Source organism: Macroventuria anomochaeta, assembly GCF_010093625.1.
Source record: "Macroventuria anomochaeta strain CBS 525.71 unplaced genomic scaffold BU25scaffold_3, whole genome shotgun sequence".
Taxonomy (NCBI): domain Eukaryota; kingdom Fungi; phylum Ascomycota; class Dothideomycetes; order Pleosporales; family Didymellaceae; genus Macroventuria; species Macroventuria anomochaeta.
Window position 1 is genome coordinate 257,703 of NW_022985364.1, and position 20,059 is coordinate 277,761.

Consider the following 20,059-nt stretch of genomic DNA (forward strand, 5'->3'; position numbering starts at 1 on the left):
TTGCTTGGTTTTGCGGCGTTAAAATGGATTCTATGGGAGAGCATCATATACACGAGCGAGCGTTTCCTAGGCGCAGCGTCAAATCGCGCACTTGACGCGGAATTTCGGTTCTAGCAGCTGTATTTGTACAAATTTGAATTCTGTCAACCCTTTCATCAGAGTGACTTCCGCGTAGACCCTGACCGCCTTCTGCTGCTACTGGTCAACGTCAGGCTCACCGCAGACGTGTCTGGCTCCTCCCCGCAGTCGATCTGAAACGGCAAGTGACCGATGGGGGTCTGTGCGCCCGCGCATACCAATCATAACAGCCCTTGCTCGACCGACAGCGATCGCATGAGCCCACATTTCTCCAACTCAACTTGAACCTCACATTAAACATCGTTTCTCTTCCTTTCTATCATTACAGCATGTCTTCCATCTCTGAGGAGGAAAGGGCGTTGCAACTCGCGCAGGCCGCGAGTGAGAGCCTCGCATCTGGTGATTTAGCGGCAGCGGCAATGAAGCTACGTGAAGCTACGAGCATCGCACCAGAAAACGCCCAAATCAAAGAAGTCTGGGAAAAGTTGAGGCAAGAGGAGGACAGGAGCGAGTTTCTGGCGATCTGCAAAGCCTGGGTGCAAAGCAAGGATGAAGCTGATGGCGAACGCGCGCTAAAGTCAATGAAAGAGCGACCCTTAAAACAAAAAGAGGCGGAACAAGCAATGCAAATTCTCAACGACTTCAAAGACGAAGACGACGTTCTGGATCAAGTTACCGGCGAGCTCCTAAAGAACGTCGGTGCGCAGACGTGGCTCGCACAGGCTGTGCGAGAGCGGCCTACACGGAGCTACTACGAACTGTTTCCACGTGGAGATGATTCTATCGACGGACTGCTCAAAGTTCTGCTCAACCGCAGCCTCTGGCCTGACGATGACGCCTTCAAGAACAGCCACAGAGACGTGTTCCAGCTCAGTCTTGCCATGCTTATGGAGGAGGCACTTGACCATCCGGAACGCGCTATGAGAGGTGTCGCGCAGCTACTAGCTCATCATGCAAACCATCTCGAGAATATCATCGATGCCGACAGCTTTAACGTCATCCTCTCTTCTCTTGACATTCGACTACCGAAAACTCTTCGCGACCAAGCTACACTCGCCAGCATCAAATTGTTTGAACTCAGCCCGGACACCGCGAAAAAGTTGATATCGAAGTTTGTTACTGAGCGTGCGGAAAAAGGCGATGCGGACAATTTGATCATTGCGTTCTCAGCAGCCGCGGCCATCTTTCCTATCGCAGTCGAGGCAGCGGCCGCCCTCTTTCTCACGGATGGCTTCGTTAGCACGCTGGTCCCTGTGGTGGAAAAGAAGAAATCCCATAAGCTGGTACAGGTGACATTAGAGCTGATCAGTGCGGCTTGTGTAGACAAGAAGTGTCGAGAAGCCATCAACCGGCACTGCAGGGACTGGTTAGATATGGTCGCGGACAGCCCTGACAAAGGACGTGCTAATCTCGCCGCGCTTATTCTTGTCAAGCTGGGTGATGAAGAGCCTCCTTCCTCGGAGAATCCTCAGGTTGCTACCCCTGCGAAGTTCGACCAAAGTGACTTGATTGCTAAGTTCAAATCGATGGTCATCAGTTCCGATGCTGGCAACACACAAGACTCCATTGAAGGCCTGGCCTATGCGTCCCTCCAGGCGAAGTTCCGCGAAGGCCTCTCAGAAGATTCCCAGTTTCTCAAACGACTTATGCTGATAATGGGCGATCCAGATACACCAGGAAATATCATCTTTGGCGGGCTCACCATCTTCGCCAATATCACAGCATTCCTCCCCATCCAATCCGATGAAGAGAAGAGAATGGCGCAACTCAAAGCCTACGCCAACGTCCAGAAGCCTTCAGCTCCCGATGATCTCCTCGACGATAATCACGCTACCGCGAGGTGTAAGCGACTCGTCGAGGCTGGTGTCGTGCCATTGTTAGCACAACTCTGCAAGAAGCGCACAGCAAATGTACTATCACAAAGCAGTCAGATCCTCTTGAACCTCAGCAGAGACAAGACGAGCCGAGTGTTGATAGTACAACAAGGAGCCATCAGGCTGCTCATCGTCATGTGGGAACACATGGCCTCGGCCATCGCTTCATCGAAAACAGGCACAACGCCCTTCTCGCCTACCGCCCCACCAGCAGCCGCACAAGCGCTTTCCCGCCTCCTCATCAGTGTTGATCCCAGACTTACCTTCAGCGCCGCGCTACCACCCACAACCGCCGTTCGCCCTCTCCAAAGCCAGCTTTCACGCACCGAGTCGTCCGCATGGCAGCTCTATGCTTTTGAAGCCCTCCTTGCCCTCACCAATCTTGCAACTCTGGACGAAACAACGCAAACCCACATCATCCGCGCCGCCTTCGACAGAATAGTCGACGACCTACTGCTGAGCAACAATACCATGTTGCAACGCGCGGCCACGCAACTAGTCTGCAACCTCATGGGCTCGCCATACTGCGTGGAGAAGTTCGCCGACGGCTCACCCCGGGCAAAGCACCGCTTACACCTTCTCCTCGCCATGACCGACGTCGAAGACACAGCGACCCGAAGTGCAGCTGGCGGTGCATTGGCTACGCTCTTGTCTTGCGGTGAGATCACTGTCATGCCGTTCTTACAGCAGGAGAAAGGTGTAGACTTCTTAATCGGCTTGTGCCAGGACGACGAAGACGAACTTCAGCACAGAGGAGTCGTGTGCTTGCAGAGTGTGGGCGAGGTCCCGGCGGGGCTGGAGGTCGTGAAGAGGAAAGGGGGAGTAGGGGCCGTGATGGATGTACAGAATGCGACGAACAACCGGGTTGTTATAGATGCTTGTAAGGACGCACTTGCCGTGTTGAAGCCTCAGTAGGTTGAGGAGCTCTCTGAGATGTGCGAGAAGGCAAAGCGTAGACAGGCGACGTTTTGAAGCTAGCTTCTACGTATCTCCGTACACGGTTCGTGGTCTAACTCTAGAGAGTCTAGGTAGCTGCAAAAATATCACGCGGCCTCTTGGTGGTTATCCACAGATCGTGACACACATTGGGTATAGATACTCCATCCAGTACTCTTCCCATCGAACCCAACATGTCATTTTGATGTATTCTTACACTTTTTATGCATCCTTCGCTTTGTGTATATCGTTAAGAGTTGGAAAAACTAGCACGGTATCATCGTTCACTTGCGGATGACAGCTCGAATCATGTTAAGATGGGCTCATGACTGTTTTCGTGCAGATGTTTTTCCGCCCAAAGGTCCCAGACACGCCTAAGCATCCGGCACGAGCGAGTTTGCACTGCTTTGTAGATCCAGATGGAGCATGGTTCGCAAAACCGCAAAGCCTCAGTCTCTCTCGGATCAGGTGCGGCTGCAATGTGGCTGCAGTCAAAGCTACCGGTGAAGGTGCTTAGCCCCAGAGCCAGACCACTCACTCATCACTCACCAGCCATAGATGGGCCATGCCCTCTACTTAGTTCATGGCAAGATGATGATTCCTCTACACGGCAGCCGCACTCAACCCAAACATGCCTCGTACACCCTTCACATTGACCGACACACCATAACACAAAGGATGCCATCCACCTAGGGACTCTGATACCAGACAAGGCGCACCCGAATCGCGATGCAGTCCTCGATGAACAAGTCAGCGATGCTGATTGCTCTGTCGCTACCGACCACAATTTTGATGATTACATCAGATCACAATATTGATGATTACATCAACACGAGTTCTTCGACGATCTTTAGTGCCGCACTGGGCAAGATGTTTCATTTTAGCTGTCAGCAAAGAAGGAGCAGAAGCTGAGGCTCAAGCCCGGAGTTGCTCGTCTGTATGCGCCTCGTCAGCCACAGAAGGTCTTTGCAGCAGTATCTGCAACACCGGAGGCACAGGTGCAGGCATCGATGCCGTGGCAGGCGGGCCGCTTGATGTGAGCGCCGCGGTCGACCACCAGAGAACCGAAGACAGATCCGGGCAATTTGTACGCAAGGGCGAGAGAACCTACGCGGTGTGCTGTCGCAAAAGTGCATATCAAGATTGGAGAACATCTCTCCAGAAGCCGGCTTGGGTAAAAAAAAAAAAAAAATGTGTAGGCGGGTTACTGCATTAGAGGCGGCACAGACTTCACGTATTTCAATGCAAGACTCATGAGCCGTGCGGGGAATGGATGCTGAGGAGGAAGTCTACAAATACCTCCACTGCGAAGGAGAGCTGGAGGAAGAGAATCTAACTGAGAAATCAGTGTTTGGAGAAGGTGGAGAAGTCCTCGAAGCTCATCAGGAGAAGGGCACCGATGACGACAGCAGTTTTGGTGAGGATGATGAGGATTGGGAATGACGATGAGGATGAGTATCTGAGTTCCAGTTCCATAGAATGGTATTCGACTGAAGACGCTCAAACACACTCATTCCACATCACACTATGGTTTTCCAATTCTACAGCTGAAGCAGCAAATCATCGCCTCACCCGCTTACTCCCCACTTTATCAGCCATCAGCCGCACCATCATGTCGTACAACCACACCTCACCCGCCGAGCCCGACTTGCAGATCTTCGTAAGCCTTGCCTCGCTTACTTGTTACACGGCGTATGTAGGCTAGTGCATGCGTAATGCAGTGTAATGTAAGAAATGCTAATTCGGGGTGCTGTTCGCAGGTGAGCCGCAGCGTTTGATAAATTATTCTCATGCTATAGTTGACTCCTGAGCCGGGTGTCAAGTTCCTGCATAGTGTCTAGGCAACAGTGTGACTCAGTCGGTAGATTGACTGTAGTCGTTGACATCGGAGACCGATAGGCGTGCTTGATTTGCTTGGTTGAGGAGGTGCCCCGAGCGCTTATGTGCGAGCGTTGAATGGATCGCCGTGAAGGGGCGCGGCACGTGGGGTGTGGATTGATCTTACGACGCTAGGTAGGGTGAGGAAAGGTCTTGCCGTGCGGTCGCAGGTTCAGCCTGATGGTTGTAGATGTGGTGAAGGTAAAGTAGTGGTTTGTTCTTGGAGTTTGAGGATGTAATTGACTACTTTGGCGCTGGCGCTCTATGCGCTATACTTCAGTAAAGCATCGTTTCCGACTTGCAAGAGAATAACAGTAAATATTACCGCTTGAACTAAATGTGCCAACGTCCAGGTTGTCGCACTGCTTGGACTCTTGATTAATGCTCTGGGGCATTTTCCCGTTTCTGTCAGATCCTGGTATCGATCCGGCGTGATAGCTGCTCCCGGCTCAAGTCGAGCGCTTACATCCCGCTCTTCCAGCCTCTCGACGTCAAAATAAGCAAGCACACTCCGTGCTGCATCCCGGCCCTCGCAAAGGACGTCCAGCTGACCTCTTTTGCGACCCAGCAGGCGCGATCCAGAGCAACCAATGCCTACGGCATCACATCATGTCTTTCGCGGGCCGCACGTACGTGGCATGTCTCTGATCTCGTGTATCAAAGATTCGGCGGGATCCGAAGAACGCTGCTGTGCTCCGTTGGCTGTCTCGAAGCAGCCATACCATCTACGCGAAGGTCTCATGGAAGGACGACCGTGTGACCACACAGCAACCTCCAGCCATCTCAATTGCCAGATCTGACGTACAGTCCGTTTCGCGTTGTCGTTCAACCTCTGGGGCTGTTTGCCCAACTTTGCGGGGTAATCATGACGAGCTGCAGGCAAGTGGGTCAACGTTGGCGTTCGTCATGCCACGGGATGCCGAACCTCTGGCGCACAGATGGCTCGTTGGCTACGGCACGGGGCGTTTCCAACCATTCTGCGTTCAAGCTGCCGATCCGTTTCGATACAAACCTTGTTCTGTTGGTCCTGCATCATCGCCGAAGCGAACGCAGGAGTGCATGAACGACTCGCGAACTGCAACGCCCAGCAGGATTCTCGCTGCGTGCACAAAGAAGGACGACCGAGCCGAGCCTTTGGCTGATCGGTGGCTGTGATCGTGGCAGATGGGTGTGAGTGCGACGTTGTTGCTGTTTGGGCCGATGTTCATTCCAATGTCACTCTGAATGAGCAAGCGTCGCTGCACAGAAGGTACGGAAGGGCTCCAGCATAGCGCAACCATCCGGAGTAAGTGCTAGATAGGGAAGTGCATATGATCGTGACTTGCCTATGTCCTGCGATGCAGTGATACATCGATTTCGGGACGTGACAAGTCCTTTCGAAGATAATGATGGTGAGAGGTCGGTGATGAAAGTTCAGCCGTACATCGAACGAGATGGCCAAAGCCAACCAACACCAGAGATTCAGAAGCATGCTCAGCTTGTGCGACACATCACCATTCCAGGCACAAAAGTCTGTGGTTAACAGCGCATCCCGGCTAGTAGTTTTGGAACCGTGCGACTGCATTTCGTGTAACGTCGTGCCGTCCAACCGTCATATGAGAAGTACATTGATACATGTCGAATTGCGACAGCGAGCCTTCGCTTTCTCGATCTTGAAGTGTGCTGCTGCCTGCTAGTGGGTAAGGGGTGACCTTGTTCAGATTTGCTGATAGGACGATCTGAAAAAGGGCTGTCCTGGCTTGATAACAACGCCTCTTAATTTGGATGCTTGTCGGTCCCACGATACCACTGTTTGGTTCGGCAAGGGAAGCCGCTGCGCAGAACTGACAGCGGGCACTTGCGAGAGCCGCATCATTAGTCAGGGCGGTGTGGAGGATGATGCAAGGGAGCGCAAATGGTTGCGCAAAGGGATGTGTGTATTGTCAGCGTCCTGAGGCACTGGTATTGTCGTTGTTTGTTAAAGCTGTGGCGCGAGTGCCCGTTCTGGACAGAAAGGAGCATTGCTGCCCAGCGCTGGCCGCTACCTTCATCCAAGCGAACATGCTACTCGCCTACGGGCGAATGAAGAGACAACAGCAGGCAACCCAGATCGTTCAGTGCAGTCTTCCACACATCAGTGACGGTTTACAGGCTACAGCGCGTAAGGCTGGTCATAGGTGGTGATTTAGTGCATATTGACCAATCGCGAAGTAGACGGTGACATGCAGACATACGGTTGGTTTACTAAGACACCCATGTGATGATGTGCATTGCTCGTCACAGCGTGCGGCGGCTCCACCCCGAGGAGGGTGTAGTGGGGGTTCAGATCAATTGTTGGCTGCATTATTGCGGGCAGAAGGAATTTGTACACCAAGATCAGACAGTCTTGGGGCGCCATCGCTGGTCATGTTTCAGTGCCATGTGGTGAAGTGCAGGGGTGGAGCATTGGCAGAACGAGCGCACAATGGGAGATAACTACTGATATTGATAAATAATATGCTGATAAAAAGGGTATACTACTTCTGACCGCGAGGCCCAATCCAATGAGATGGTGTAGGTTCCATGTCAGATCTAGTTGCTGACCCAAAGACAGAAGGAGAATCTGGACCCTGCCAGCCTGAACACCATGCTGTGCGAGGATGTAAAACCAATAGAGTAAGAAAGGGGGTATTGTCGCAATGAAAGTGACTTTTCCTGTGACCCGCTCAGATGCTGTGACCCTTCCGTATGTCGACCCGAAACTAGTGTTACAGTATGAGAATCGTCCAGAGCAGAAGATGCAGCAGAATTAACAATTAGACAGCAAGAAAGGGTATCTCGCGTAAAGAGCAAGTAGGGCGCAAAACAAAGAATAGCAGTGCAGTGCAACAGGCCAGACCAACACCAGTGCCATTGCGTCCGGGCAATGGCAACATGAAACATGCTAAGCAGAAGGGTGGCGAAGGATCTCTTCGCAGTTGGCATCGAAACGCATGCTCCAGAGACGCATGCCAGTCATGAGCTTCTCAGTCTTCTCAAGCTCGCGGTCGCGACCGAAGATGGACTCAACAAATTCGCGACCACTGTTCTTGCCCATAGAAACGGGCTTCTTCTCGCCGCTCTCCTTCTTCGCGGCCTTCCACATAAAATCTTCACATGTCTTGAGGAGCTTGGCGAAGCGGATCCAAAGACGCTCGCCGCTCATGAGGAAGTCTTCAACCATCTCGGCGTTTTCCTTTCTGCGGATCTTGCTCATGTTCTCCTCTGCTCTCTTGACTTTGCCGGCGAGTTGAATAAGTAGGAGCCAGAGTTCACCGGCCATCTCGGCGAGAGGGGTGGCAGGACCGTTGTAGAAAACGGTCCAGTCGTAGATCCACTTGCCGAGTGAGTTGGCATCGAAGACGCTGCCGACGAGCATGATGGGTTCCTCGCTGGGGTCCCAGTTCTTGTAAGAGTAGCCAGCAGGGATACCAGCGCGGCGCGCATCCTCTTCGGTAGCCTTGGATGCGGTCTTGGTACCCGTGGGGCGCTTGGGTGTCTTCTCTTGCGGCGGTGGCGCGCGTGTGGAGTGGGAAGCACGTCGAGTACGAGGCTTTGGCTCTTCATATATTGGGACCTGATCATAACAAAAGCGATCAGCATCCCCATACGTGTCGTATCGTTCGTACTGTTTGTACGGTGGTGGCGGTTGACGGTAGACATCGTCTTCGACCTCGTATTCAACCCCGTAACCATCGTCGTAGAAGACTCTGTGGACGTAGTGCGCCGACTGTGACGGGCGACGCTTCTTCTCGCAAGTGGGGTGCTTGAGAGGAGAGGCGTCTGTGTCGCGACGGGCCCTTCGAGGGCGAACGTAGACGTAATCGTAATCGAAACCACTTACATATTCGGGCGTTGCTCGCGGGGTAGGGTATGCGCCTGCCATAGGGTGCATAGGTCCCTGCGCTGGAGCATGCGAATAATGCTGCTGTGGTACGGCGGTCGATGCGCGGCGCGCGTGGCCCTTGACACCTGGGCTGGCGCGAGGAGTTGAGGGCATGCCATAGCGAGGCGAGTAGTAGTTTGCGCTCGCGCCTGGGGAAATTGGCGGGGTGGTGCGGTGGTGGTAGTCGCGGGGCATGTAGCCTGGGGGCTGCGTGGGATACTGTGGGCCGTACATGTTCGTGACGTCGACTTAGAGTGGGGTAGTAGTGTGGAGGGGATAGAGCCCAGGCCGGTGCCTGCTCACCGTGGAATACGCAAACTAAGGGCGGTTCTCCGTGTGCGGTCGCAGAAGAGGGTGGGTGTGAAGGTTCGAGCAGCAGCGCAAGAGGAGGAAAAGAAAACCCGAGTCTGACTGCTGCACATTTGGTGTTTTGTTCGGACAGATACTAGAGTATGCCAGAAGGATCCAGATGTACGGATCCTATATCGTGTTGGGAGACGTGACGTCCAAAGTTGCTTGGTAAGATGGTAAAATGGATTCAAAGACACTCGCAGGCTGCGGCCTGTGCCTGCCTTTTGACCCAAGCCGCTCTTCGTGCGCGGACGGACCAGTGGCCAGGGTTCGTAGACTAAGGAAAGACGCTAGCTAAGCCACCTGAGGAATCCCTGCTAATGCCAATTCACCGCTAATAGAGCCCAAAGCACCACCCCTGACCCCCGAGTGGCATTCCTCACCTCCGGGTCAGGATTGACATTTTGGTGCCTGTGCTGCCGCTGAGACCATCGCTGCAACCGGCTCTGAGGACCGATAGCGTGCGGCCCGTAAGAGTTGCCTCTGACTCTGTGAACATGGCGAGTGTTTTGATGGTGCTTCTATTGGAGGCACGTGTGATGGAGGCTCGTTGATGCCTGACGGATGCGAGCATTGCATTATTAGAGAGGGAGCGTGCAGGAACGGAGCAGGTTGCCCGCATGCCACCAGCTGTTCTGTTTGGGTGGGTAATATTTGGAACACCATGCCTCTGTTCTACAATATACCCGTAACCCTGGCCAGCCTCGCCGCATGGCATTGGCAACTGGTTCCCGTTCGCTGAATGACGGCAGCTGCGGTAAGCTGTACCAAAGATGCATCGTTGTGCCTTTCGCCAACACCGCTGTGCCACAGTCGATGTCTCTTTCTTGCACCAACGCTCCTGTCGCTGTTTTCAGCGCGTTTCGTTGGTTGCTGTCACAACACTCCACCGGCGGTTTTCTGACACCCAGTGATCCACTCTCTTCCGCTCCGCCCTCTAGAAGTAGCTTCCTTCGGCTGGCCGCCTTGGGCACTGACGGTTCGTTGATGCAGCGCGGACGCGAGTGTTCAGTGCGCAGACGAGAGAGCGCGGCCCACTTCCCAGAAGCCCCAGCGGCGCGCCGCAACTTGGCCTCTGCGTGAGTACATGCTCCCACATGCATGTCGTACGCAAGTCAAATCTGCTGAAGACCATCTCGGCTACCGAACGAGAGGAAGTCATGCTACACAGAATCATTTGGCTCACAGCAGAACTCACGACGTCTCATTCAGCTCGGGACGACTTCCTCGACTTTGGTCCGGCGCGCTTCCCCCTTGGCTAGCACAGAGACTACACACGAGCCGTCGCCGCGGCACACGGCTACCTTCTGGAATGAGTCCTTCCGAAACGGCGGGAGTCCTCCACTCAACGTCGTCGCGGGTCGGCTGCCTCTGACTGCTGGGGAAGCCCTGTTATCACATCAGAGCCGCACACACCACGCCGAGCTGCTCAGACCTCCTGAGGGAACTCTCCTTCACGCACAGTACGAAGCTTAATTTCCCTGCCGCCAGAAAAATTTTCAAATGCCTTACCGACTGTGCCAGTCACCGCTTGGAGCATGTTGTGGTTTACCGCTACTTCTACCCCTCCTCGTTCAGAGCATTTGGTATCGTTAATATCGGCCCACTACTGCTGCATACCGCTCTTACGGCACCACTCTGATTCGACGGGGAACCACGAACAACAAAGCAGATGGTCGCGCAGCATGGATATGATCTCCCCGCTCACGAGGACCATACCAGAAGAAGAGTATCTGCGCTGCGCGCTGCCTCTGGCTGGCTTAGCATGGAACGCCTCTACCCGTGCTTTGCATGGAGCGTAGAGCTCAGGGCGTACGATGCTCCTTATGCTTCCGTCAATGCGTCCCCTGCAATTTCTCGTCACACAGTTCATTTCGAATTTTGACCATCATATCTGCCTCTTATTGGGCTGTAATTGCATTTACCCTGGTTTCTAGAGACGGAGGCGTTCCTAGCGAGCCCACACAGTGCATTTCGGAAATCGACATTTCCTAAGCACCCACACTGTTATCAGACAACTCATCTTGCGTTTCCCAGGCGCCATGCGTTTCTATGACTCTTCAGCTTTGTTTGCTCCGCGTGCGAAAGCAAAGTCTCACCGTCAACTGGGTATCAAAACTTGATCTGGATGGTGAACAAACACTCTGGACCGTCGTGCGGAAGGGCCGAAGTACAAGAACACTTCGTCCGCGTCCAAGCTTCAGAGGGGTGTTGTCTTGCGAAATGAGACCAAAGCGGGTATACAAACGAGTTGCCGGGGTGCAGCTTCCTCAGGTTCACGCAGCATCGCCAGCCCTATGGCGCGTAAGAAACTGTGCTGCAGTCCTGTAAGTCTGCGCCACTGCCACGTTGGCCGACCAGACTGCAGGCTGAGTATCGGTAGCGCACTTCATGCGAGCTGGCCAGCTTGCATCATGGTACTCCGAAAATACGCTGCAGCCCAACGAAGCGCTCGTATTGTCCGGCGCGTTGTTGACGTTGGACCGAATACGCAAACGTACTATTACCAATATCTGTGGTGATGCAGCCTTGGGTTGGTCGATCTCAAGGTATCACGGTCACATGCTCCTGTCATGACAACCACAGACCCAAAGCAAAACATCGCGAAACATTGTCTCTGTCTGTGGCGAGCACAGCCCCATGCAGCGCACGAACCACCTCAAGTACCGCGCAACACTCAGCTCAGCAAGTCGGCTTGCTCGGGTTCGCCGCCACTATTTCTTGACTTCACATCTGATGGCAATGTCTTTCGACGATTCCACACCTATCATTGCTGCGTGCGACGCTACAGCTGCTCTTCGATCTTCATCTCGACTTGCAAGCCTCAAAGTGGCGATCCAACAGCAACTGCTCAATCACCTACCTCAACATTCACACCGCCCTGACTCACGTACAGTCTTCAGCTGACCTAGAACTATCATTTCGCCAACCTCCTTTCCTCCCTCTAAAGACCTCATATCTTCGCCTCCACATTTCATTCGCAACCTCGGTGTGCTATATCGCGTTTCAAACGATTCGGTGAGTCAGAAGCCAGGGTTGCCTGTCCAACCATCTCGCCAATTTTCCAACATGGCAGTTCCAGCAACATCAAGGCATTGACAATATGCTCGCATGTTTAGTAGGAAGTGGGGGTAGGTGGAACCATTTGCGTCACTGCGCATACGCATGTCGTTCGCGTTGTCGCGTGGAAAACATCAGGGATGTGGGTTGGCGGGTAGATGGATACACCGACTAGGGTCTGGTGTTGTGAGTGTGGGTGGGAGCTTAGGCAACAGGTGGTGGTCTAATCGCTCATCATGACTGGGCATTGAGTATCCGTTCGCTGCTCGCAGCTCTTGCCGTGTGCTGAAAGATTGGGAGATGACCCGTCCTACTCTCCTACTCGCCCCGACGAAGTGACTTCATGTCATCCTTGAACACCTGACGGTGTCTTCGTTGCCTATAGCCTTGAGCTCGATCGATCGACTATGTTCATGATTTCCACAGACATTTTAGAAAGCATGGGACACTCGGATTTGATTAGAAGTGACCAACTGCGAGATCATTCATCATCCTGGTTCTGTATCATCTGCCTCTCATACATTTACGGAGATAAGCTGTGAATTTTCCCCTTCCATCGTCCTACTGCAATCTCTCGATGTCCTCGATGAGCCTAGAGCGTGTCTGATCTTCTATTACCCGCCTTGAATAGCAGTCAGGCACTTATCGCTCCTCCGGCTATGGTCTCCTTCGCTTTCATCGCGCCAGTATTTTTGAGAAGGGGATCACTGTTGTTCATTACGCGCCTTCAGAGTTTGGGCTGCGGCTTGAGCCTCGCTCAAGTAGGCTTTTGATCGCAACCCCTCTTTCGGCCAGGTGTCATATCACACGCTGGACCCAACATGGTTGGCACCGGCGGGACTGCAGGAGCTGGGATGAACGACGGCGCTGTAGGGTATGAAATGGGGCCTTTCCATGAGAGCTTGGACATGGTATTGTTTGCAGGTGCCCATAGGTGGAAACGGCATATTAGAAAAGTGATCCAGTGACAGTTCCAGGGGTTCGAAGTTTTGTTCGGACTCATCCGAGACCTTGTCGTTGCTGCCGCTATGGTCGTCATCCTTGCGTGCGTTTGATATCGGAGAGACTGTGTTTGGTGGGGCATCGATCTGCACAACTCCGGGCGTAGAAGTCGTTGAATGAGGGACAGACACAGTGCTGGCAGTGTCGGCCTCGTGTTCGTTGGTCGTGTGTTCGATGCTGTTCTGTGCATCGTTGGTGCGACTCCTCTCGGATCGCTTGATCACTTGTCCCATATCTCTTACAGCCCTTGAATCCTTTTCGTTCCACCCAAGCCACTTTACAGTCTTCTCTACTACCTCTGCATTATTCACATTGTCACAGGCGCCGTTGATGCCTCTCATATCAAAACTCTCGCCAGCGTGCAGTTCGATCAGGTTTCCAAGGTGGTTGATGACTTGATGACAATGCTTCTCTGACTCTTGCATCTGCTCCTCCAATCCCTTGATCGTACGATTCAAATCTGCAATCGTCAAGTTGGACATCTCAGTAGACGCCTGCATTTCGCGAGCTGAGCTTGCAAGCATGTGATCCTTTTTTTTTAATTTTTTTTTTCTCTCTTTCAGACCCATTGATGCCAGTTTTGTGCAGGTGATTGCTTTGTCTGCTTGCATTTGCACATTCAACCACCGCTTTTTACCTTGCAGATCTGCAACTTCGCTTTTGAGTTGTCTGTTCTCGCGGTCCAGTCTCGCACTTACGTCTCTGATATTTGCAAAAAGCTTGTTCGGACCCGTGAATGTGCGTATCTTGGGCCGTACTCCCACGAGCTGGCTGAAAGTTCGGTGTAGGTACGCTCATGTCCGTTGCTATAGTTGTTGGTGCTTCGTATAGCAAGACTGCTCTTGAGAGTGGGTGGGAAAGTGTTATGAAGGAGAAGCGTTAGGCAAGGTGATGGAGCGAGGATTGAAGCGGCGATCGAGCAATCTAGTCTAAGTGCAGCTGTGCAAGTGAGAGATAGAAGCCGACCATTCTGCGTTACGTATTCATAGTTGCAGGTAAAGGTAGTAGATTTCGTTTGTCATTGTTCATGGTCCCAAGTAACATTTTGAAGGCTTCCAGCAGTGCCTCCACCATTTCAGTCGGGCTCCAAATGCATAATTTCTCCATCACAAACTGCAGCTCTCGTTCGACCCACTCTAACCACTTCTTCTCATCTTCATATCTATTTCCTCGAGCAAGAGCGAATTGGTCGTTAACGAAGAAATCGGGAACGTGAGACTTGTCCCCATGGTGCTTGCTCGTGAGCTCCGCAATGCTCTTTGTAAGAAGGCGATGAACGAAAATGATGCCCTCGAGCCGGTTGACTTTGCCTTTAAACCTTCTCGTCTCCTGAAGCTGGCTTTTCAACTGCTGGTTCTCAGTGATCAGCTTTGTGAGCTCATCTTGAACTTGATCGAGAGCTTGCTGAGACTTGTGGACTTGTGAGTCTTGAGACATGGTGCGGGCTGGTGGCCATGAGATCTCAGAGAAGCTCTGCGTCGATGGTTCAGTTACTAGGGTTGAAGAGGTTCGGAGGACGTTGTACGAGTTGGAAGTTGCAAAGGAAGGGCGGAGTAAAGGACAGGCTCGAGTACATGAAAAGCCCTTTCAGAACAGGCAAACCAGTCAAGTGAGAGAAGTACGAAACGAATATCCACTAAAATGACGGTAAACGTGATTACTTGTGTTTGCCGACCATCAACAGTAGAATATACCTCGCTTACATCGAATGCCGTGCAATTGAGTCGTCGAGAGTAGACTGATGTGTACCAATGTCTCTTGTTGATCTACTTCTGAATGCCTCCATGTATGCCTCGCCCGCGTATGCGATGTTTTTCGTTCTTACAAATATCTGCTTCTCGGTCTCTGAGAATACACTTTAGCTTTCTTGACAGTGCTACTTTTTAGTGCACGAGCATCGAACGTATAGCAGATGCCACTGAAACCCAGCCAGCTATTCTTCATTCGCCGACATCTCTTCTTCCGCAGCACTTTGGGCCTTGTTCTCAGTCTGCGGCTCAGATATGACAATTCTCGCCCGCAGCTTTTCTTCCGCGGCTACTCTAGCTTCCTTCTCGATTTGCAGCTCGGAGATCAACGCTTCGATATTCTGTTCCAGCGTACTGATCACCGTCTTGAACTGTGCGATCTGTTCGGTCTCGGAGAGCATGAACGTCTCGTCCGGCGTTTTGGGAAATTTGGGATCGCAGGTTGAGCGCTTCAGACACCCAGTCGCAGCATCGAGGTGCACTCTGGAAAGAAGTTGCTGCTGCTCGATGAGTTGGCGTTGTTCTCTATAGAGCCAGTCCTCTTGTTCAGTGAGATGACGCGCCCAGCCGCGGAGCTTGTTGGTGAGCAACAGCAGATTTCCGCAGGCCCGGGCCTGAGTTTTCTGTGCTACCAACATAGCGTTCACCAGACGTTCGCGGACCTTGATGTCGTCTTCGACCTTGCCTTGAGGATCATGGCATTGCAGAATTGTCCCATCTCTCTCGCTCGCGTGTTCACCCACCGCGTGCCCGCCCTCCTTACCGGCGTCTGCCATTGCGCTTTGCTTGGTAGACGCGTAGATTGGAGTGAGCTGAAGACGTTGAGGGCCTGCACCAGCATGCCCACTCGTATATTCGTTCTCCTCGCCGGAGTCGCTCATCCTCTTTCGTTTAGGACTTATCTGGGGGTCTCGATGCAGCTCATCGGCATCCATGGCTTGATGTTCGGTGCGGTGGCTGACTCCTTGATGATGCTGGCAAGCGTAAAGTATAGGAAAGCAGTAACAGGAAACCGGAACGTACAAGTTTCGGTGTGGGTGATGTGCTGAGGGCTAACGGGAAGTGAGGAAGCGAGGTGTGCAGTTGAAGTGGCGGCCGCTAGAGAGGTGCTCGGTCGAGACTGGCACATCCTAGGTAACAGGGAAGGAGCAGCAGACCCACGTTCTCACCACGCTATCGCAACTTCTTCGTGACTGGGGCACGTACGCGTGATGGTGTATACTGTTGAATTGGCTACATGAACATCGATGTGACTGCCTGAACTTTGTACCCTGCATTGCGTGATTCGCGGATACAGGGCTTCATTTTCATAAGCCTGCGATCTTTCCTATCCACACTCATCTGCTGGTTTGTCATTTGCCGAGTCCAAAAACTTCTCTAACATATCGTCTTATCATCATACGTCATAGTTGATTCAGTACTTATGCAGCACTGTCACGTAACCTCTGCTGCTCTTCCTCGTTCAACTGGCCGAACTCTTCCGCAAAACCTGGTGTTGTCGCAGCACGAGTGAAGAACTCTACAAGGAACGCTTGTGTCTCATCGTCGCGCTGGCGACCACTACTGGGCCCGTCATCCGCAGCATATGCCATCAGCTGCTCCTTCGTGAAGCCGCTGCCGAGGTCCACGAATGGGTTCGGCTCATCTTCCCAGGAGCCGTCGTCCGAACCCTCTTCTGCAAGCTCGGCGGCGACGTTAGCATCGAGCGGCGCACCTGTGGCTGACTGCAATTCGACAATCAACACCTTGAGGATCTTGAGGGTGGCGGGAATGATCGTCCATCGATCAGGATCTGTCAAGCAGGTTAGTTGTGTTGATTCAGCAAAGGGCTTGAAGGACATACTGGTCCTTGCGCGACTCCTTGTCATGATGCGGCCATCAGTATTAGGAATCAACTCGCCTTTGACCTGGATCTCAGCCAACCGGGGGTCCTTCAGATCATACAGCTTCGATAGTGCAATAACACTACCAGTAATTAGCATCTTTGCGAAAACTTTGCAAATCGGACCTGATGCACGATAGAAGGCTGAACTAAGGCCGGAACATGCATGTGTGATACGTACTTTTGGCGGATCTCGTCGTAGCCAGCAAAGTTGATCGAGTTCTCAAGCCACTTCGCCATTACAACCTGTAAACCGTTCTGATGGTTGATGTTTTGTCGCGCTAGAAACTCGACCACCTCCGAAGCATGGTTCAAGCTGAGTCGTGCGAAGACTAAGGTCAGGCTCTGAATGAACTGCGCCTGTTCAGCGGTGGCAAGGCGTGAAGCAACACTTCGCAGGAGTTCCTCGAGGTAAGGCCCAAGCCTCTCATGACCAGCCTTTTCTACCACCTCGGCAGCGAGAGCACCGACTTCTCCAGCGGCGTGGTCGGAGGCCGAGGAGAGGAGACGTGAGATGATAAGAAGGACCACTTCGAGTCCAGCTTTTCCAGTGTCGTCGCGCCACTCGAACAACTGTTGGTGGTCGTGCGAGATGATGTTCTTTACTGCAATCGTGGCAGCCTTTAGCAGCTCCTCATCCGTGGCGCCGAGAAGCAGTCGAGTAAGCTTGGGCATCGTAGCTGCGACGAAGCCAGGAGGTAGGGGTTCAGGGCCATATTCAGCAAGAACACCAAGCAGCTCGGCGGCCAGGTTGGTCAGAGCATTCTCTTCTGTGAGGTTACCAACGTCAAATGCGGCAGTAAGCGAAGGAAGAACCTTCGCACACAGATTGACGTACGCATCACCACCCATGCGAGCGATGGACTGTGTCACTTCTTCGAAAGTCTCGTTGACCAACATTGTGAGCTGGAAGTTGTTCGCTCCGTGACTAGCCACCGAGAACAATAGGTCGAGACCGTTTGCGGTGATGCAGATGCGAGTGTCGATAAGAATAGCATCTCTGAGAGTCTCAACCAGCGTAACCATCAGGTCGTCACTATCGGCCAGTTCCTGCATATCCTGTGTGTTGAGATATTCCTGGATAGCGTGGATGATGTTGGGCTGTAGGGGTTGCGTGACGCTGGCAGGCAGAGCCTGCAAGTAGTACTGCAAGGCGCGAATGCAGGATACTCGAACAACATCGTTCTCGTCGTTGGAGATAGCTTGCAATGACGCTTCGAGGAAGGAAGTAGCGAACTGTTGTAGAGCATCGCCAGATGTCCGGGTCAAGCTTCCGGCGATGAGATAACCACGCGCCCTGAGGAAAGCATCTGGTTGCTGCATGGCATATCGGGTGAAGTCGACAAAGCCACTCGCGGCCTCGGAGCTGATCTGCTTATCGACATCTTGAAAGTCGCCGAGCATCTGGCTGAGGACGTAAAGCGCAGCTTCCTTCGCCTTCCAGCTCTCAGTGCCAGAGTACAAAGCTCTTGTGTAGGCCAGCAGACCGTTGATTGTTGGCTCAGACAGCCATTCGCCAAGCTTGATTACCAGATCACCGCACGCGGTTCGAGGAGTGTAGTTGGCGGTCACGCTTGTCTCTTCGCTAAGGAAGATGTTGACATCGATGTCCCAAAGGCCCTCCTCCTCAGTCGTGATTTGCGCATAGCCAACAGCCAGCTTCATGACTTCAGTGACCCACGAGTTATCGGCGGACTGGTGCTGGAGCTCCTGCTCGAGCTGGGCACGCACTGGAGGTGCTCGAATGCATGCCTGCATGAAGTCGAGCTCTTCGAGAACGAGGAAATCGAGAGTGTAGGGAAGACCGTCTGCATCCTCCAGTCTGCTCTGTCGCTCTTCCTGGATGTACATGAGGTGGTATGCCGGTTGGAGGGTCGACAGCTCTTCCCAAGTCGCTTGGAACAAGACAAGGCTGTGAGGCGAGAGCATAGAGGGGAAGACGGATCGTACGCGCATCAGAACCTAGGGTGGTCAGTCTGTGTTCAACGTTCGAAGCTTGTGTTGGCGCCTACCTTAACAACCTGGAGCTTGAGGGACAGGAGCCCCTTGTATGTTTCGGCATTTGGTGCTTCATCCATCTCTTCCTGCTCCGATGGTGGGCTTGACAGCTTCGTCTTCAGGACTCCAATGAAGAAAGGAAGCCACTCCTTTAGTATCTCGTCCGCGAAACCCTTGACTGAGGCCTTGTGGTCCTCGAGGATCATCTCCAGAATGTCGAAGCATCCACGGAAGACACTGCAGGCCAGTGCTCGGTGCTGTGGCCGCCTTTGCTCGTTTGCAGCCACAGCGTATATGACCTTCACGAGCTGGGGCGCTACGCCGAAGAAGGTGTGCTCGTTGAAGCAGTCGTCGACCAGCTCACTCAGCACCTTCAGTGCGCCGTGCAATTGCCCATCGGTGGCATGTGGGATGAGTTGGAGGAGGCTATCGAGAAGGTCGGGCCATTGGTCTGGGTAGTCGGCGGCAGCAACCTTGCTGACAACCAGACTGGCGGCGGCCTTGAGCTTGCGGTCGAGGTGGTCTGTCGTTGCCAGCTGGAGCAGCCGTGGGCGGAGCTGCGCCTTTGTCTCGTCGGTGACTAGTATCTGGCCCTTGAACTCGTCGAAGTTGGTACTCCACCCCGCCAACACCAGCTGCTTGAGCGACAGCAGGGCCGCCTGGCGGATGTGGAGGGGCACGCTGTCATGGCAGGCGATGCCCACGAGGCCGAGGGGCAGCTCCTGGTGGCCGTAGAGGGACTTGAGCTGCTGCTCGGCGTGTTTGCGCGGTGTCTCCTGGGCCGACTGGGTTGCGGCGAGCAGAGCGACTAGCTGGTCCTCCATTGCTGCTGACGAGGGGCGTGCGCGCAGAGAGCTAGTGGGCGCGTCTAGCGTTCCCCGCGTTGGAATGCTTTGGGTGGGATGCGGCGGGCGACGCGTCTGTTGTGGTGCAAGCTGGGCGGTCAACAGTCTGGAGAATTGTTACGCGACCCGGAGAGGAGGGGCACGCCGATGGTGAAGCCTGACAGCCTTGTTGTGCCCGACAGACTGACGCAAGTGGGGCCAAGGAGGTCGAACGGCGGCGAAAGACGAGGCAATGCTATGCAGTGCAGATATAACGAGGCGCTGCAAGTAATCAAGCTGGGGAATGAAGAGGCAAGCAGTGCATGTCTTGGTAGAACTGTTGGTGAGAACCCTGGCCAATCACGATAACTGCTCCGATAATCTTTTGCAGAGGAAGATGTTTCGACCCTCACGTCACGATGCTATTGATCGACGGCCGTGACCATGCGCCTGCCCAGCTCTGGCAAGGAAATCCAGCACTTTGTTTCGAGGGCATCCCCGCTATTGCTCCTGTCAGAACTGAGTTGGATTTTGGCAGGTCACAT

At 53.3% G+C, this 20,059-nt stretch overlaps 5 protein-coding genes across 5 annotated transcripts; 1 reads left to right on the top strand and 4 right to left on the bottom strand.

The window, feature by feature from the left end:
• Positions 1-342: 342 nt before the first annotated feature.
• Positions 343-2,867, top strand: BU25DRAFT_475043 (ARM repeat-containing protein; the record flags this gene model as incomplete). The annotated part of the gene is made up of 1 exon (XM_033710921.1): positions 343-2,867. The coding sequence occupies exon 1, from the start codon at positions 408-410 to the stop codon at positions 2,865-2,867; it is 2,460 nt and encodes an 819-aa protein (XP_033566156.1). The 5' UTR covers positions 343-407.
• A 4,343-nt stretch (positions 2,868-7,210) lies between these two features.
• On the bottom strand, positions 7,211-9,183 carry BU25DRAFT_406493 (uncharacterized protein). Its single transcript, XM_033705297.1, has one exon. The coding sequence runs from the start codon at positions 8,881-8,883 to the stop codon at positions 7,669-7,671; it is 1,215 nt and encodes a 404-aa protein (XP_033566157.1). The 5' UTR covers positions 8,884-9,183; the 3' UTR covers positions 7,211-7,668.
• A 3,680-nt stretch (positions 9,184-12,863) lies between these two features.
• On the bottom strand, positions 12,864-14,499 carry BU25DRAFT_445135 (uncharacterized protein; the record flags this gene model as incomplete). Its single annotated transcript, XM_033709424.1, has 2 exons — positions 12,864-13,833; positions 14,198-14,499. 2 exons carry the CDS (start codon positions 14,497-14,499, stop codon positions 12,864-12,866), a joined length of 1,272 nt encoding a protein of 423 aa, XP_033566158.1.
• A 318-nt stretch (positions 14,500-14,817) lies between these two features.
• On the bottom strand, positions 14,818-15,862 carry BU25DRAFT_487546 (uncharacterized protein). The gene has a single exon (XM_033711291.1). It carries the CDS (start codon positions 15,743-15,745, stop codon positions 14,996-14,998), a length of 750 nt encoding a protein of 249 aa, XP_033566159.1. The 5' UTR covers positions 15,746-15,862; the 3' UTR covers positions 14,818-14,995.
• A 261-nt stretch (positions 15,863-16,123) lies between these two features.
• On the bottom strand, positions 16,124-19,790 carry BU25DRAFT_358421 (ARM repeat-containing protein). Its single transcript, XM_033703611.1, has 4 exons — positions 18,705-19,790; positions 16,874-18,654; positions 16,654-16,775; positions 16,124-16,602 (listed from the first exon to the last, which is right to left on the bottom strand). Exons 1-4 carry the CDS (start codon positions 19,512-19,514, stop codon positions 16,232-16,234), a joined length of 3,084 nt encoding a protein of 1,027 aa, XP_033566160.1. The 5' UTR covers positions 19,515-19,790; the 3' UTR covers positions 16,124-16,231.
• Between the last annotated feature and the right edge of the window lie 269 nt (positions 19,791-20,059).